Here is an 18,751-nt window from a genome sequence, read left to right on the forward strand (position 1 = left end):
GGACCGGCTATGTCGAGACAACATAGGCGGAGTTACGAGGTAGGATGACAGGCTATGTTGAATAAATTTAGCATCAAGTATTTCATGTCCATACTTAAATAATGCTGTTTAGTGCATAATTTGTAATATACATTGAGGGTTATACAATTATAATTATTCGAGTCCGTGCTATACATAACTCCGCCTATGTTGTCTCAACATAGCCGGTCCCAAGCCCGGGTAAAGGAGGAGGGTTGTGATAGGCTTGGCGAGCCAACGTAAAAACTCAGCCACTCTTATGAAGATGAAACCCAAAAGATTTTCGTTGGGGCGTAACCCTCTCAGCGACGCGCCACATCGGAACCCGGGTGTGGTGGAAAATGGGCAAGGGCCGGGCCGTCACCCCCCAAGTGGCGCGCCGTATCTTGATCCGGATACGGTGGCAAGTGAGCGAGGATCGGGTCGTCGCATCCTTAGTGGCGCGCTACATCGGCGCCCGGATGTAGTGGAAAATGAGCAAGGGTCTTCGCATTTGACTCGACGAGTGCGAAGGGTAAGGAAGCTAGCCGAGCCTAGGAGGATTCGCTTAGGTAGCTGGAACGTAGGGTCTCTGACAGGGAAGCTTCGGGAGCTAGTTGATGCAACAGTGAGGAGAGGTGTTGATATCCTTTGCGTCCAAGAAACCAAATGGAGAGGACAGAAGGCGAAGGAGGTGGAGGATACCGGCTTCAAGCTGTGGTACACGGGGACGGCTGCAAACAGAAATGGCGTAGGCATCTTGATCAACAAGAGCCTCAAGTATGGAGTGGTAGACGTCAGGAGACGTGGGGACCGGATTATCCTGGTCAAGCTGGTAGCTGAGGACTTGGTTCTCAATGTTATCAGCGCATATGCCCCGCAAGTAGGCCACAATGAGAACACCAAGAGGGAGTTCTGGGAAGGCTTGGAAGACATGGTTAGGAGTGTACCGATTGGTGAGAAGCTCTTCATAGGAGGAGACCTCAATGGCCACGTGGGTACATCTAACACAGGTTTTGAAGGGGTGCATGGGGGCTTTGGCTATGGCATCAGGAATCAAGAAGGAGAAGATGTCTTAAGCTTTGCTCTAGCCTACAACATGATTGTAGCTAACACCCTCTTTAGAAAGAGAGAATCACATCTGGTGACTTTTAGTAGTGGCCAACACTCTAGCCAGATTGATTTCATCCTCTCGAGAAGAGAAGATAGGCGTGCGTGCCTAGACTGTAAGGTGATACCTGGGGAGAGTGTTGTACCCCAGCATAAGCTGGTGGTTGCTGACTTCCGCTTTCAGATTCGTGTCCAGCGGGATAAGCGTGCCAAGGTCGCTAGAACGAAGTGGTGGAAGCTCAAGGGGGAGGTAGCTCAGGTGTTCAAGGAGAGGGTATTTAAGGAGGGCCCTTGGGAGGAAGGAGGGGATGCGGACAATGTGTGGATGAAGATGGCGACTTGCATTCGTAAGGTGGCCTCGGAGGAGTTTGGAGTGTCCAGGGGAAGGAGAAGCAAAGATAAGGATACCTGGTGGTGGAATGATGATGTCCAGAAGGCGCTTAAAGAGAAGAAAGATTGCTTCAGACGCCTATACCTGGATAGGAGTGCAGACAACATAGAGAAGTACAAGATGGCGAAGAAGGCCGCAAAGCGAGCTATTGGTGAAGCAAGGGGTCGGGCATATGAGGACCTCTACCAACGGTTAGGCACGAAGGAAGGTGAAAGGGACATCTATAAGATGGCTAAGATCCGGGAGAGGAAGACGAGGGATATTGGCCAAGTCAAATGCATCAAGGACGGAGCAGGCCAACTCTTGGTGAAGGACGAAGAGATTAAGCATAGATGGCGGGAGTACTTCGACAAGCTGTTCAATGGGGAGAATGAGAGTTCTACCATTGAACTGAATGACTCCTTTGATGAGACCAGCATGCGTTTTGTGCGGCGCATCCAGGAGTCTGAGGTGAAGGAGGCTTTAAAAAGGATGAAAAGAGGCAAGGCGATGGGCCCTGATTGTATCCCCATTGAGGTGTGGAAAGGTCTCGGGGACATAGCGATAGTATGGCTAACCAAGCTTTTCAACCTCATTTTTCGGGCAAACAAGATGCCAGAAGAATGGAGACGGAGTATATTAGTATCAATCTTCAAGAACAAGGGGGATGTTCAGAGTTGTACTAATTACCGTGGAATTAAGCTGATGAGCCATACAATGAAGCTATGGGAGAGAGTCATTGAGCACCGCTTAAGAAGAATGACAAGCGTGACCAAAAATCAGTTTGGTTTCATGCCTGGGAGGTCGACCATGGAAGCCATTTTCTTGGTACAACAACTTATGGAGAGATATAGGGAGCATAAGAAGGACTTGCATATGGTGTTCATTGACTTGGAGAAGGCCTATGATAAGATACCGCGGAATGTCATGTAGTGGGCCTTGGAGAAACACAAAGTCCCAGCAAAGTACACTACCCTCATCAAGGACATGTACAATAATGTTGTGACAAGTGTTCGAACAAGTGATGTCGGCACCGATGACTTCCCGATTAAGATAGGACTGCATCAGGGGTCAGCTTTGAGCCCTTATCTTTTTGCATTGGTGATGGATGAGGTCACAAGGGGTATACAAGGAGATATCCCATGGTGTATGCTCTTTGCGGATGATGTGGTGCTAGTTGACGATAGTCGGACGGGGGTAAATAGGAAGTTAGAGTTATGGAGACAAACCTTGGAATCGAAAGGGTTTAGGCTTAGTAGAACTAAAACCGAGTACATAATGTGCGGTTTCAGTACTACTAGCTGTGAGGAGGAGGAGGTTAGCCTTGATGGCCAGGTGGTACCTCGGAAGGACACCTTTCGGTATTTGGGGTCAATGTTGCAGGAGGATGGGGGTATTGATGAAGATGTGAACCATCGAGTCAAAGCCGGATGGATGAAGTGGCGCCAAGCTTCTGGCATTCTCTGTGACAAGAGAGTGCCACAAAAGCTAAAAGGCAAGTTCTACAGCACGGCGGTTCGACCCGCAATGTTGTATGGCGCGGAGTGTTGGCCGACTAAAAGGCGACATGTTCAACAGTTAGGTGTGGCGGAGATGCGTATGTTGAGATGGATGTGTGGCCACACGAGGAAGGATCGAGTCCGGAATGATGATATACGAGATAGAGTTGGGGTAGCACCAATTGAGGAGAAGCTTGTCCAACATCGTTTGAGATGGTTTGGGCATATTCAGTGCAGGCCTCCAGAAGCCCCAGTGCATAGCGGACGGCTAAAGCGTGCGGAGAATGTCAAGAGAGGGCGGGGTCGACCGATTTTGACATGGGAGGAGTCCGTTAAGAGAGACCTGAAGGATTGGAGTATCGACAAAGAGCTAGCTATGGACAGGGGTGCGTGGAAGCTTGCTATCCATGTGCCAGAGCCATGAGTTGGTTGCGAGATCTTATGGGTTTCACCTCTAGCCTACCCCAACTTGTTTGGGACTAAAGGCTTTGTTGTTGTTGTTGTTGAGTCCGTGCTATACATGTCTCATCATGTTTCTTGTTAGTACCCTTTCTAGTTTTTCAAATCTTGAATGATAAATATAATTGCTTTATAAAGTAAATACTGGTATATAGGACAGCGTTTTGTGGCAGTAATTTTTTGGGTCAAATTTAGTCATGGAGCGATAGCCACTATCTAAAACCTTGTGATCCTAGTAGTAAGCTGGTGGTTGTATAAAACAAGGTAGCTACTATTTTTTTTAGGTTTTGATTAGTATGCCACATACCAGGGTCTAATGTGCGATAGAAAATTAACCTAGTTAAGTGGTGAAAATTTCCGCTGAAAAAACAAATGTTTAAACAATGACCATTTCACTTTATACAAACACCGCCCCGCTTCCGAAGGAAGTTGGAATCCTTATGTGAGTAGTAGGATTGGTCTATAATTTTTGTAGTTCATCTCTGTATGTGCTATTAGGATTAGGATACGAGTCAAAATTCCCAGTATCTCTACCCCGACTCTTATCTGATGTGCTACATGCTCCTCCAAAAATTTGCTCTGGAGTACCATGCTTACCGTGATTCAGTAGGTTTGAACCGCCCTCAAGCTCCACCTACTTGCTGATTCGCTGGTACCACGTCTTTCTTCCAATAAATTGCACCTACTCTCTTGTACAATAGCTAGAGCTTGCAAACTCATTTGCAATTTTGCATATAGATCCAATCACCCAAGTGGTAGCATGCTTTTATTAGCCATGATTTCTCTATTGGACCTCCTATTGGTTTATTTAGTTTTGGCAGGCAAATTTCTTTAATCTTCTCCCTCTCACTTGCTACGAGTGCAAATATGTATACACTAGTATGGGCTTATGTGCCTAAAACCCACATACACCCACACACACATATAGCCCAGCACCCCTTAAGATTGGCGATAGCTATCTAATGCCCCTATCTTGTTACATGCCAACAAACACTCTTCACTAACTAATCACTGTAGAATCAGGGGAGAGAGGGGTGGCGGCTGGGATAGAAAGATGGCCTGCTATTGTATTCTATTGGAGTTAGGTTTTCCTGTACAAGGGGGCAGCACATATATAGGCTGCTGGGTTATATGGGCCACATGGGACACATGGGCCACATGGGCCATAAGCACACACACACACACACACTGAAATACAAATAAGACACAGCCCAACACTCCCCCTTAAGAGGGATGATAGATATCTATCATGCCCATCTTGTCACAAGCAAGATTGCTCTCCCTGGTTCCCAAACCTCTTGTCAGACAATCGGCGACTTGTTGTCCAGAGCTCACATGAGTTATCTTGATGATTCCTGCATCCAGTTTCTCTTTGATAAAGAATCTGTCTATCTCCACATGTTTTGTTCTGTCATGTTGCACTGGATTATTAGCAATGCTGATTGCAGATTTGTTGTCACACCACACATTCAGAGGATCTTGTCCGAGCACTTTCAGCTCAAGCAGAAGGCCTCTTACCCATAACATCTCACTCAGCCCTTGAGACATTGCCCTATACTCAGCTTCTGCAGTTGATTTTGACACCACCGGTTGCTTTTTACTTCTCCATGATACCAAATTTCCACCAACAAACACACAATAGCCAGAGGTTGATCGTCTATCATCAAGACAGCTAGCCCAATCAGCATCGCTATAACCGTCAACATTCAAATGGCCATTACTCCTGAACCAGAGTCCCATACCAGGGCTGCCCTTTAGATACCTCATGATTCTATAGACTGTATCAAGGTGTCCACTTCTGGGGTCATGCATATATCTACTTACTACACTTACTGCATATGTAATATCTGGTCTAGTGTGACACAAGTACAGAAGTTTGCCAACCAATTGTTGATATTTTGCTTTGTTAACTTGTTCACCCATCTGTGCTGTCAATTTGTGATTTTGTTCAATGGGAGTTGGGGCTGCTCTACATCCAAGCATTCACATATCACTTAGGAGCTCTAAGGTATACTTCCGCTGAGACAGGGCTATTCCCCTCTTTGATCTTGCAACTTCGATACCCAGGAAATATTTTAGCTGACCAAGATCCTTAACTTCAAATGCTTTGCCTAGGCATTTCTTTAGTCTTCCAATCTCCTCTTCATTGTCTCCCGTTATTATGATGTCATCCACATATACTGCAAGAATAGTAATCTGTTGCTTGGAATGTTTATAGAAAACAGTGTGATCTCCATTGCATTGTTTATACTCCATACTGCAAACTGCTTGCCTGAACCGATCAAACCAAGCCCTTGGCGATTGCTTCAAACCGTAGAGAGATTTTCTCAATCTACAAACCTTCCCAACAGTCCCAGATGTAGAAGGTGTAGAAAGTCCAGGAGGAATTTCCATGTAGACTTCCTCTTGTAGATCTCCATGTAAAAAGGCATTTTTTACATCAATTTGGTGTAGTGGCCATCCAAAGTTAGCTGCACATGAGATTAGAATCCTCACTGTATTCATCTTTGCAACTGGGGCGAATGTTTCGTCATAATCAATACCATATGTTTGGCTGTACCCTCTGGCTACTAGTCTTGCCTTGTAACGTTCAACCTTACCCTCAGGATTCTGCTTCACTGTGAAGATCCACTTACAACTGACTGCCTTCTTTCCATATGGAAGATTTGCTAGCTCCCATGTTTTGTTCTTTCTCAGGGCCTCCAACTCTTCTCTCATGGCTTCACACCACTTTGGATCTTGTCTTGCTTCTTTCCAGTCTTTAGGAACAATCACGGCTTGAAGTGATGCGACAAATGCTCTAAATGAAGGTGATAGGGCTTCATAGGTGACATAATTACTGATGTCATGCTCAAGATTGCCCTTGCTCAAAGTTTTCCTTGCTACTTCCTTCTTGAGAGCGATTGGCAGGTTAGGTGATGCTTCTTCAGTACTTGAATTCTCATATGACTCCACTTCAGATGAGCTTCCTGTCGCTTGAGTTTCTTCTGACTGCTCCCCCTGTTCCATAGTTTCTTTTGACTGCTCCTCATGCACTTGTTCCTCCACAACTCTCTTCTTGTATACACCTGAGGATTCCTTTCCTCATTTGGTCTCTGCCACCTCTGCTGTTCAGCCCCATCAACTACAACTGGAATGAAGGATCCCACTATTTTCGGGGTTGGTATTGGCTGCTCCTTGTCGCCATTGGCGCTGCACTCACCACTCAAGTTGCACTCCCCCTCTTGACCACCCTGCATAGATTGTGAGTGGTCAAGTTCTTCGAATAAAGTGTTGAGATCTGTCTTCTCACCATAGAAAGGCTCAGATTCTTGAAAGGTGACATCCATACTTACAAATGTGCGCCTTTCAGCAGGACTCCAACACTTATAGCCTCGCTGCCCTGCAGGATATCCAACAAATATGCATTTTACAGCTCGTGGATCCAGCTTTCCCACTGCTGGTCTGTGATCTCTAACGAAGTAGGTGCACCCAAATAACTTCGGAGGAACTGAGAATTTGTTCTCCCCAAATAGCATCTCACATGGGGACTTCATACCAAGCATTTTTGAAGGCATCCGGTTGATCAGGAACGTTGCAGTCATGACAGCTTCATTCCACAAGAATTTTGGCACATTCATGGTGAACATAAGTGATCGAGCCACTTCTAAAATGTGTCGGTTTTTTCTTTCTGCAACACCATTCTGAGCAGGGGTATCTGGACATGATGTTTGGTGCATTATGCCTTGTGCTGACAGGAAACCTCCAAATTGCTTGTTTGCATATTCAGTTCCATTGTCAGATCTGATCACCTGCACCTGCACATTAAATTGGTTTCGCACATAGGCATAAAACTCCTGAAAACATTGGAATACCTCATCTTTATGTCGCATGAGGTACACCCAAGTCATGCGAGTGTGGCAGTCTATAAATGTCACAAAATATTTCATTCCACTAACAGAAACAACAGGACATGTCCACACATCAGAGTGAATCAGCATAAACGGGGATATACTCCTTAGCCCCTTACTCAAATATGAGATTCTTGTGTGCTTTGCATATTCACATGCATCACACATAAGTTACTCTTGTCTACTCCACGCATTACATCAGGAAACATCTTACTCATCTTATCAAAAGCCATATGCCCCATGCGACAGTGATGGATCATCGCCATTGTCTCACTTACTCCAACTAGTACAGCCAAAATAGGACTAGCACCAGACCTAGACACATCACGATCCATATACCACAATCCACTACGCCTGGTTCCTGTCCCAAGTTTCCTTCCAGTCATCCTGTCCTGAATCAAACATATTTTCTTATCAAGAGTTATTCGGCAATCTATCTGATCAATCAAAGCACTTAGAGAAAGCAAGTTCACAGGAAAGGCTGGAACATGTAATACATCAGATAATTTAATAGTGGGTGTACATTGAACTGATCCAACTCCTTTAATCGGTTGTGAGGTGCCATCAGCAGTTTGTATTGTTTCACAATGTGTAATTGGGTACTGAATATATGATTCAAACTCAGTTGAGGTACCCGCAACATGCTTGGATGCTCCAGAATCTAATATCCAATCTGGAAGGAAATCATGTGTGGATATAGATGCATTTGCAAAGTTACCTTCCCCTGTGTAGACAAAGTGGGTAAAGTTCCCAAAGGTGTTGTCCTCTTGGCTTCTACTCTTCGACTCCCCTTGAGAGGTTGTTGACGTCCCTTCTTCTTGCGTTGCCAAGTTAGCCAAGTTTGCTTTGAAGCCACTGGAATAATTCGAACCCCTAGAGTTACCTCTGCCTCTAACTCCCCGGTATCCACCTCGGCTGTAACCTCTTCCCCTAGCACGTATTTCTCTGCGTTGTGCTGTGCAATTTATGCTTATGTGACCTTTCTCTCCACAGTTGAAGCACTCTCTTGTCTCCTTCCATTCAGACACAGTAAATGCTGAGTGAGATGCATTCGCTTCTCCAGTCCTGGTCAACTTTAACCTGACCTCCTCCTGTGCCATTGCTGCAACTGCCTCCTCAAGTGAGGGGAGCTTTGGCTGATGAAACAACCCAGCACGCCTCCCTTCAAATTCTGAGCTAAGTCCCTTCAAGAATTTCATCACTCTCCTACGCTCTACCCACTTCTTAGTAGCAACTATACATTCTGAATGTGGTAACTCCAGTGGATCATAGTGGTCTAAGTCAGCCCACAAATGCTGCAATTCTGCTATGTACTCCATCACCGACTTATCCCCTTGTTTTAGCTCATTTACTCTATCCTCAATCTGCGCCATAAGCATTATGTTCCCTTTCCCGGAGTACAATGTTTCCAGGGTTTTCCATACCTCTGCTGCATGGGGAAGATTCTCCACGGCTGCTGCAATGGATGGGGTCAAGGAGTTCAGCAGCCATGCCACCACCAGAGAGTCAATGACACTCCACTTCTTCCACTCTTCACTTGCCCTGTTCGCCGGTTCATCGACTTCCCCTCTGACATAGCCTTCCAGCCCCTTTGTCCTCAATATTAGCAATGCCCTTCTGGACCAGCTTAGGTAGTTTGTGACCCCTTCCATCTTGATTTCATTTGGCATCAGTTCTATTTTCTGTATCACCTCAGGCTGAGGAACAAGCGCACCTGGGGAAGCCACACCCTCTGCCTTGACAGTGATGAGCTCAGCTAGCTTCTCCAACGCCTTTACCAACCCCTGGTTGTCCCCCATCTTTCCAATCTTGAATCACACCACTAGCAACCTCCAGCAACCACTGCTCCCCACTTTCACCTCTCTACTACCTCCTCCCCTCAGATCTGGGATTCCACCTCTCCTTCTTCCACACAAGCCTTCTCCTCTCAGACAATCGCCAGCAAGCACAACCAGCCAACCACCATCACCACTGCTGGGATTGGGAACCCAAGCTCTGACACCATGTAGAATCAGGGGAGAGAGGGGTGGCGGCTGGGATAGAAAGATGGCCTGCTATTGTATTCTATTGGAGTTAGGTTTTCCTGTACAAGGGGGCAGCACATATATAGGCTGCTGGGTTATATGGGCCACATGGGCCACATGGGCCACATGGGCCATAAGCACACACACACACACACACACACTGAAATACAGATAAGACACAGCCCAACAATCACCTTGTCAACCAATCTGCTATTTGTTCTCTAGAGGTTACATGGCTTGACTTCAATGTGCCTTCTAGACGCTGTTGATGAAGGATTGATCTATTTACACATGCTTCGTTCGGTCATGTCAAACTGAATTGTTTGTATTATTAATGGCCGACTTGTTATCACAAACAGATGAAATGACCGCCTCAAATCCAACAGGAGGCATTTCATCCAGCATCTCACTCAAGCACACACATTGCTCTTTATTCTGCTTCAACATTGAGACCACGATCTGCTTTTTGCTCCTCCAACATAGCCACAAAAGCCATATGCTGACCTTCTATCATGAGGACAACTAGCCCAATCAGCATTCTGTAGCCCTCTACATTCAAGTGTCCATTGGCCTTATACCGCAAACCTCTTCAAGTACTCCTTTTTAGATAGCGCAAAATTAGGTATGCGTTTATGCTGCCTCTAAATGGCCACTTCTTTGGACATGCATGTAGCGGCTAACCCATAGTTACCAGAAACCCGAATCCACTGGGTCGAGGAACGGGGTCGAGGGACGAGGATCATGGTAGTTAAGATCGATGGATCGAGAGGGGTACTGTTCTTTGGGAAGTTAATCTGGGATGTGGGATGTGACCCCGATAATCCGGGTCGAAGTTAAGCAATTTATACATGTGGCATGGTAATAATATGACGGTGTACCTATCAGGTTTAAAATGCGAGGATCATGAAATTTGGTGTGTTAGTCTCTGATTTGGGGATCGAACGGAGAGAGAGCTCGCGTGAAGAGAAGGAGTAGAACCCTAGCTGCAGTAACTAATGAGACTGGTTTCCTCCTTTCTTACTTCTTCCATTCCAAGTAATCAGCATATATAGCTTCGGGTTTAACTGAGGAAGATAAACAGTGAAAGTGATAAACAGAGTTAACTGAAAGTAATGTGACGGCACTCTTGTATGTGGACCGTCCGTTGCCACTCTTATGGTTTGATCTCGTCCATCGGTTAACTGAAGAGGTGTCGTTCTGGAATCGACACTACTGGGTTCAGTCTGGGTCCTGACACTACCACCCGCCTGAGAAATGACTTGCTCTCAAGGCGTAAAATCTGGATACGTCGTCTGAAGAAACGGGACATCTTCCCAGGTAGCATCAGTAGGTGCTAAGTTCTCCCAGTGAATCAACCATTGCGCAAAAGGAACTTTGTTGTGCTAATAATGTGCCTGTCCAGCACTGCAAAAGGTGTTGTTTTCAATAGCCCATCTTCTTGTTGGCATTGGAACGTGAGGCAGAGGAACTGCAAACTTGCCCATATGTTTCTTGAGGTGGCTAGTACTCCCTCCATTCCATAATGTAGTGCGCCCACGCTTTTCGAGATTTAACTTCGACCATAAATTTAACCGACATGGGCGAGTGCGGGGGGAGCATGACAAATACCTTTGAATTCGTTTCAAAAGAAGTTTTCAAAGGTATAATTTTCAGTAAAATGATTTATGTATCATCGGTCTAGTTTATGGTCAAAGTTGAATCTTGAAAAGCTTGGGCGCACTACATTATGAAATGGAGGGAGTATTAAACACTGGATGAATTTGAGCAGTGTCTGGGAGTTGAAGTTTGTAAGAAACAGCACCCACTTTGGCTAACACCTTGTAAGGACCACGGCCCCTAGGCCAAAAGCATTCTGCTTGTATGGCTGTACCTTAATGCACAGCATGTCTCCAACCTTCAGGTGCCTTTCAGTGCGTTTCAGATCAGCAAAATGTCTCGTATGATTTTTGAGCATGCAACAGGTCATCCTTGAGCTTCTGTCTCATCTTTGTCAAGCATATCAGCTTGGGCTCCAAGGCAGTATACTTCTGGGTTAGTGTCAGTTCATCGATTTGGTGAGGATGATATGCATACGGAGCTTCAAATGGTGTGACTTTCAAGGATGTATCGTAGGTGGTGTTATACCACTATTCGGCCATGGAAAGGCAGTTCATCTAGTCCTTAGGATGTTGAAATACCATGGATCTGAGAGAATGCTCTAGACTGATTCATACGTTCACTTTGCTCATCTGTTTCGGGGTGATGGGCAGTACTGAATTTGAGTTTCACTTTAAAGCTGGATAAGATATCCTGATATGATTTATTGCTGAATATTCCGTCCATGTCATATATAATCATAGCAGTACACCATGCAGTTTCACAATGTTATTCAGAAATAACTGAAGCACATACTGGACTGTATATGGGTGGCTCAAAGGAAGGAAATGAGCATATTTAGTCAGTCTATTGACTACTGCAGGTACCACCTCTTTCCCTTGAGATTTTGGTAAAACTTCTATCAAATCTATGGATATATGTCACCATGGAACATCAGGGATTTCAATATGATCCAGTAATCCAGGAGAGTGTACATGTTCTACCTTGGTTAATTGGCACACTAGACAAGTACTGATGTGTACTGTTCCACATCTGTTTTCACTAGTAAGCTTGCACGTGCGACGCACGTCTCAATTAATGCACGTATATACACTAAATAAGTCATTCTTTCTATATTCTGGAGTTATATGTACACTAATATGTCTCCAGAATATTTTAAACATCTTCATTTGTTTAAAACAAATTGCAATAAAAATATTCTAATCCATTACAAAGATAAATCTCACATAGTGAAATGGGTTTACATGGCGTATAAGAAGAACTAGCACAATGCCCGTGCGTTGCAACGGGGGTATAATAAATATTCTACTGATTCAACATCAATTGTATCAGAACATATACCTTTAGCATCCTCGTCTTTTCCTTCATTCGTCCACTATCTCCACCTTTCCAATCCAAACACGTCTTGACATATGTTTTCCACTTGTTCTTTCGAAGAAAAGCACTATTGCATACTTATGTATCTTTTTTTAGGGTTTCATACAAAGGTATCAAGATGATGAAACTTTTATTAACCATGAGCCATAATCAGAAAATGTTTCATGGAAAGCTGAGAACAATGCAAGCCATTAGCATGTTAATTTCATCGAATCGCTTCATGAGCCAACAGAACTTTGCTAGAGCTTCATCTCTTCAATAACCATGGCCTCTGTTGCCTTGCAAGGTTGATCATCCCTAAAAGCCAGTGTCCATATCCCATCAACATCATACTTCTTTGTCTTCCCTTTAAAATTTTCTGGTAAAGGAAAGGAACGACAAAATGTTTTATTTGAGAGGAAATAAATTGTGCCCAATCTTTTTTCACTAGATTTATTATCCACAACAAAATTTTATGTCGTAATGCTAATCTGTACATCGGGTCCATTTATGGAGCCTGTACATGAGAACAATGCCATCTTAATGTACGTCGAGGTAATTCTTCATAAAAAAAATAATCCACCCAGATATTTTGTTAGATACAACTAAAAAGCAGAATTGACGTTCTTTCCCTCTCTCAAATGCCATTCGGCAAGGAAAAGCATCAACGGCAAGAACATCACGATAAACATTTAGTGTATCACAAATATAGCGAAGAATTAAGGTATTCAATTTCCATACTGCCAATTTAAGAACTTCAAGAAAACTCAGGCCTAAGTTGACTTCGAGCCTGGGTTAGGGCACTCAACCATGAACATCTAGCTCAGTTGCTTGCTTATCTATGGGCTGATCCATTGGAGAGTAAAATAGGCGGTTATTAGGTAGGTAAAAGTTTCTCATAGGTGTAAGAGTAAAACTTGATGTTGTACCATAGAACCCTGCAAAAATTACCGCTATGTTTCAGAATCATCGGAGAATTTGAAGAAAAAAAATACTTCCAATACAAAACAAAATTTAGTAAGATACGAGACATTATTTAAATTCAGAGAGTACAAGATTAATTTGACCAGATTCAAACTCAAATCTTGCACAGAATATTCTAATTCAAAGGATACAAAAAGTAAATGGACAAAATCTACCAAGAAGTGGTGCCACATGTGTCTACTGCCACTGCTGGAAATGCTCCAAGTATGGTCAGTATCAGTGGGAATGCCTAGTTCTAAATAAGGGAACTGTAATTTGAACAACAGCAGGTCCCAGAACCACACCTCAAGCAACATTTCGTAGCCCATATAGCTCCTCATCCTCTGTAGTGTAAAGATCCCAATCTCATCCTCACTAATCTATCCATGACAATGAACTGACATAAGTTTTAGCATGCCAAGGAAAGGAGATGGTAGCATTTGGTTTTGCCAGGGTAGGGAGGAGCTCCAACAGAAAAAGGAGCCGGTGGAGATAGCTTAGCCTTGCATGCAAAAATAACATGTCAGAAGGCTGGGAGGAGATCATGCGGGGACGGCCAGCGTGTTTGCTCGAGCGAGCTGATGGCCGACAGCTGTGCTCGAGTGCAGACGGAGCGCTGAGCTCGAGTTTGATGGGAAGCGGCATAGCTGGGACAAATGCCTGCATCAGTAAAAAAAATGTAAAAACTACTCATAATTGCAGTCATCCATGAGAACAAAATTTTGCTAATTCACGAAGCTCATATCAGAACCTTAGAGGCATTATTCTCTTGTCTTGTCAGCGTGCTACATATCCATAGTCAGAACTCGTAAGTTGTAGTACTGTTATATGCTTGGACACAAATTTTTGAGATAGATTATTGCTTGTTTCATGGACTCATGGAATCAGAGTATCATAGTATCATTAACAATGACAAGGAAGAGCTCCCGAATTAAGTAGAAGATTGCTTCATCCCTTCTTGAATGCCTTTTCAGAGAACCTGACAAACTAACAGGGCACTACATAAGCCACCTAACATCCAAAATTATAGAACCAAAAAGATGCAGTATGCTCATTTCCTGATGATTTAAAATAGAACAGATGTGCCTATAATAACATAAGTAGGCTTACCTTAAGTACCTCGTGCAAGCTATCCTCCGAAGCCATTCGTACACCACTTTTTCCCAAACCACGATGTTGGGACAGGAATAAGAGTATCACTCAACTCAAGCAAGTGCCACGCAAAGCAACCAGTGAATACCATTTAAGCTAGCTGATAATGACAAACTATATTGTATGAATATGATGTCAGTACACTTCAGCCATCATTAAATAAGCAACGGACATCATAATAGCAACTTCACCATTAGTATAGTGTCTGAAAAGAATGCCAAATTAGAGGAACAATTCATAAGTGCTTTAGTTGGCAAAACAATTTTATTTTGACTTGGATCCATCGATGAGAATTCAAGAGGTCGTGGAAAACGTTTTGCTGCAGATCAGACTGAAGGAAGCACCTGAGCTGGCCATTGAGTCTTCAGGGAGAGTAAGCGTCAGCGGCTCCACATCGTTGGAGAAATAATCTTCAAACCTAAGTTACATCATTAATAAAAACAGTGGTGAGTAACATGAAACCTAAGATTCAGAGAGATCTATGAAGCCATAGTCAAAGGAAAATATTTCTGCTGCAATATTTTTGTAAAGCAAGTAAGTCCAGTCATGTAAAATGAAGCAGATATACATGGCTCAATGATGCACTATCCCATATTAAGCAAAGTGTAAAAACTTAAGCTGGGCCAAGGTAATACAATCTTGGAATGCTTACAATTGTCTCCATGAAGGTATTCAGTAGGACGTTCCAGCTGATCCTAGCTTGTGCACCACCAGCAGTTTCTTGCTGCAGTTACATATGTGCAGATTTGACAGGGAACCATTAACTTCAGCAGAAGTTTTCTCAAGTAAACCCTCAAATTCAGACCTAGCACAGGTCAGGCAGTGATACAATAATTGGATTACCAAAAAGAACATAGGGGAGAACATGTATAGCATTTCTGGAGCATGTGCTTAATGGTAAAAACCTGGTCTTTTTAAGATTGTTAATAGCCTCCCCAGCTAACCGATCAAGACTTAATGAATGTTCAAAATGCATGTGGACAGCCTTGGGTTCACCAGATGCGTAAGACTTAAAAACAAAAATACAAATTATACTATTAATTCCACCAGAATTTGACTACCCAACAAAGAAGCTCACAACTATGTTCATTTTAGAAGAAAAGAAAAATTAAGAACATCTAAATTTTACGAAGATGACAATTGTCGGCACCGAATCAGCTTGGCGGAGGCACACGAGAACGTGTTCGTACTGGCTGCCGAGACACGGGCTGGCAGCAAGGACATACTCATCTTTCCGTCGCGTCGGTGGTTCAGCACTGTGCCAACGCCCGCATCTCCTCTTTCTCCCATTCTCTAGGCTAATATAACCAATCAGAATGTACAAAATAGGTAGTACGTAAATGAAGACTTTCACATAAAGTTAGTGCAAGATGAAACACCAAAGGAACAAAAACTGATTAGTGAATTACCTCCTGTCTGTTGGGTCGATTGATCGAACAGTTTGGGTGCAGGTGGTTGCGGATCTCGAGAAGATAATGGACGTCGAAGGTGGAGGCTGTAATGGCATGGGGGAGGGACCCAGGTGGTGCGGGGGTTGGGTCTGATCCGGGAGGTGCGCCGCCGAGGTCGGGGTGGGAGGTGAGGTCGCCTTGCCTCTGCAGCCTCCGCTTCTCCACAACCTCTTCCTAGAGGAGGCGCACGTTGTCGGCTGGGACCACTCTGAACGGAGGAAGGTTGGAGGTGGGAGGAGGGTTGGAGGTGGTGGCCGCAGGAGCGCCGCCTGAGATCGGGTGGGAGGTGGGGGGCGGCGCTTCATGAGTGACGAAAATAAATAAATCAAATCGCGAAACGTTTTTTCCCCTGAAGTCACTTAATCATGAACTGTGGGTTGAATACGAAAAAGCGCAGGGTCTTTTTTTGCAAAATACTAATGACGAACGACCAGAAGCGATAAGCGCTTTACTATTAGGTAAGGATTTTGAATTGACAGTCGTCATCAACCAGAAGTACGGCAGCAAACAGTAGCAATGAAATCATATATGTTTCTTACTGATGTAGTATGATGAATTACCTTCAAATTTACAAAAATAAGTCAGCATCATCCGGCAAGATCATTCATACATGTTAAGACCTTGAAATTCACATGAAAAAAAACATGTTTACAAATCTCCATATTCGATTATCGTAATTGAGTTTTCTAAGATAACCTCCGATGTCTATATATTATAATAGAGAACAAAGAGTAATATCAGTAAAATCTAAGATAATGTTTTAGCATTTAAGGAAAATCTAATTATTGCTCTCATCCTGAGAATGAATACTCTCCACCTCTTATGAGGTTACATTACTAAGTGGCAGCAGCATACTGAATGACAATATATCGGGCCTCATAAGAAAGAGTTTTGCGAACTTACTCATGGCTCATGACATGGACTGAAACTTCTAATAATCCAAAACAAAAACCAGACAATCATTTATTTGTCTGTAGATAACAAGGTTGAACATTTCTTGTGACATTTCCATTATGCATGACAAACAACATGTAGCTCTCTGCATCTGCTGTATCCATCCTTCTTCAAGGACTTCCGGTCAACAAATAATGTATTCTCTGTATCAAAGATGGTTGTTGCCTGATTAGGAATCTGTTCCTTGTGCTATCAACTGTTCATAGCCTTCTTGGCATATTGTCGTTGTTTCAGTAGCCCACCTAGAACCATCTTCTACAAGGAGACAGTGCCATTAAATTAGAGAAAATGAGAAATTTTGTAATGCATCAACTTCATTGCGATATAAACACCAATTTTTAGGCACAGCCGAAAACTGTTGAACCGGTATGGGTCCAAGCCCATCTTCTTATCCCTTAGGGCCCAAGCTCATGTGGAGGTGCTGACCTAGAAAGAGGCATCCATCCCTCCCGTTCCTAGTGAGCCGCCACACACGTGAGAAACTTCACGCAGGTCACCAGACACCAAGAGCTCTCCTGTAGGTACTCCTCTCGTTTCAACATGGTACCAGAGCCAGGTTGCCGGCGACGCTGGTGGTCTAGGTCGCCGGCCGGTGGCGAGGTCCGGTGAAAGGGGCAGCGCACGCATCTGGACGTGGCAGGAGGCGGCGATCTGTGCATGCACGCGAGGCGGCGGAGTGGTGCGCGGGACCTGGTGGCTGACGACGCGAGGATTCCCGGCTGGCGCGGGAAGACCAGTGCGGCTACGCGAGCTGCTGTTGCTGCGTGGGAGGAACTAGCCGAGCTGCTATTGCTACGCGGGAGGAAGTAGAGGAGGTGCGGTTGCTGATTGCTGCAGATTGGTAAAGGAAGGGGAGGTAACGAGCTGCTACTGCTGCTGTTCTGCTGGAGAAGGGTGCAGCTGTGTGCTGGTGGCTGGTGCTGGTTTGCTGTGCTCAGGGCTGCTGTTTGCAGAGGAAGAAGGAAGAGGCTACTGGTGTGGAGCTGTTGCTGGGCATCTGAGCTGCTGTGTGCTGCTGCTAGCCAGGGGGTGTGAGCTGCTGCTGATTGCTGAAGGTGAAGGGGGCAACGCTGCTGCTGTTGTTGCTAGGTGCTGCTGCTATCCAGGGGAAAAAAAGGGACCGTGCAGCTGTAGGGCTGTGTTGCTGAGGGTTGCTGTTTGATTACCGGATCGGAGATGACTGAACCAAATGCTCTTGCTGAGGCTTTCGAGAAGCTCGCTAAGATCCTCGCTGAGTCCAACTCTGGGGCCATCGTTCCTCGGCAGGAAGTGGCGGAAGTGGCTCAAAAGCTTGAAATGTCACCCCTGGACATGAAGCTGGAGGGGGCCACAAACTATTTGAGTTGGTCAAGGAGGGCATTGCTGGCTGTGGAACAAAAGGAACTTGATGGGCACTTATTGGGTACAGTTGATGAACCAGGAGACAAGACTACCACGGAGGGAAAGAGGTGGAAGGTCATAAACTCTGTGCTCGTTGGCTGGTTGTTGAACTCAGTGGTGCCCCCCATTGGACGCTCTCTGTGGAGGGACTATCTACGTCCGCCGATATATGGAAGACTTTATCCGCCCAATACTCAGGCAAGGGTAATTTCATGCTAATTGCTCAGATTGAAGGGAAGATCAGTCGGCTGCGCCAAGGTGACGACATGTCAGTGATGGCATATGTGGCAGAGCTGCAGGCTTTGTGGGCGGAGCAAGATAACTGCGATCCTCTGGAACTCTATGATGCCGCTTGCATCAAGTCAGGGCGGAAGTGGATTGCACGCAGGCGTGTGTTGAAACTGTTGGAAGGACTTAGAGGCTGCTTTCATGGAAGGGGGGCATCCCTGTTGCACCAACCTCTCCAACTATTGAAAGACTATTGCAGCAATGTCTCAAGAGGAGGTGAGGCTGTCTCTTGAGCATGCAGACATGAAGGCTGTGCCGGCTT

General features: G+C 44.8%; 1 protein-coding gene and 1 long non-coding RNA gene across 5 annotated transcripts; both read right to left on the reverse strand.

The window, feature by feature from the left end:
- Positions 1–7,512: 7,512 nt before the first annotated feature.
- On the reverse strand, positions 7,513–8,610 carry LOC119329070. The gene is made up of 2 exons (XM_037602054.1): positions 8,044–8,610; positions 7,513–7,717 (listed from the first exon to the last, which is right to left on the reverse strand). The coding sequence occupies exons 1-2, from the start codon at positions 8,522–8,524 to the stop codon at positions 7,674–7,676; spliced, it is 525 nt and encodes a 174-aa protein (XP_037457951.1). The 5' UTR covers positions 8,525–8,610; the 3' UTR covers positions 7,513–7,673.
- Positions 8,611–12,712: 4,102 nt separating this feature from the next.
- On the reverse strand, positions 12,713–16,139 carry LOC119329071. Of its 4 annotated transcripts, none has more exons than XR_005159278.1 (3): positions 15,826–16,139; positions 14,375–15,714; positions 12,713–14,243 (listed from the first exon to the last, which is right to left on the reverse strand). It is a non-coding gene; the product is annotated as an uncharacterized LOC119329071 (long non-coding RNA). The 4 variants fall into 4 exon arrangements; XR_005159277.1 differs by having other exon boundaries at positions 12,713–14,251; XR_005159276.1 differs by having other exon boundaries at positions 12,713–13,924; positions 14,016–15,714.
- Between the last annotated feature and the right edge of the window lie 2,612 nt (positions 16,140–18,751).

This window comes from Triticum dicoccoides, chromosome 7A, assembly GCF_002162155.2.
Source record: "Triticum dicoccoides isolate Atlit2015 ecotype Zavitan chromosome 7A, WEW_v2.0, whole genome shotgun sequence".
In the NCBI taxonomy this organism is placed as follows: Eukaryota; Viridiplantae; Streptophyta; class Magnoliopsida; order Poales; family Poaceae; genus Triticum; species Triticum dicoccoides.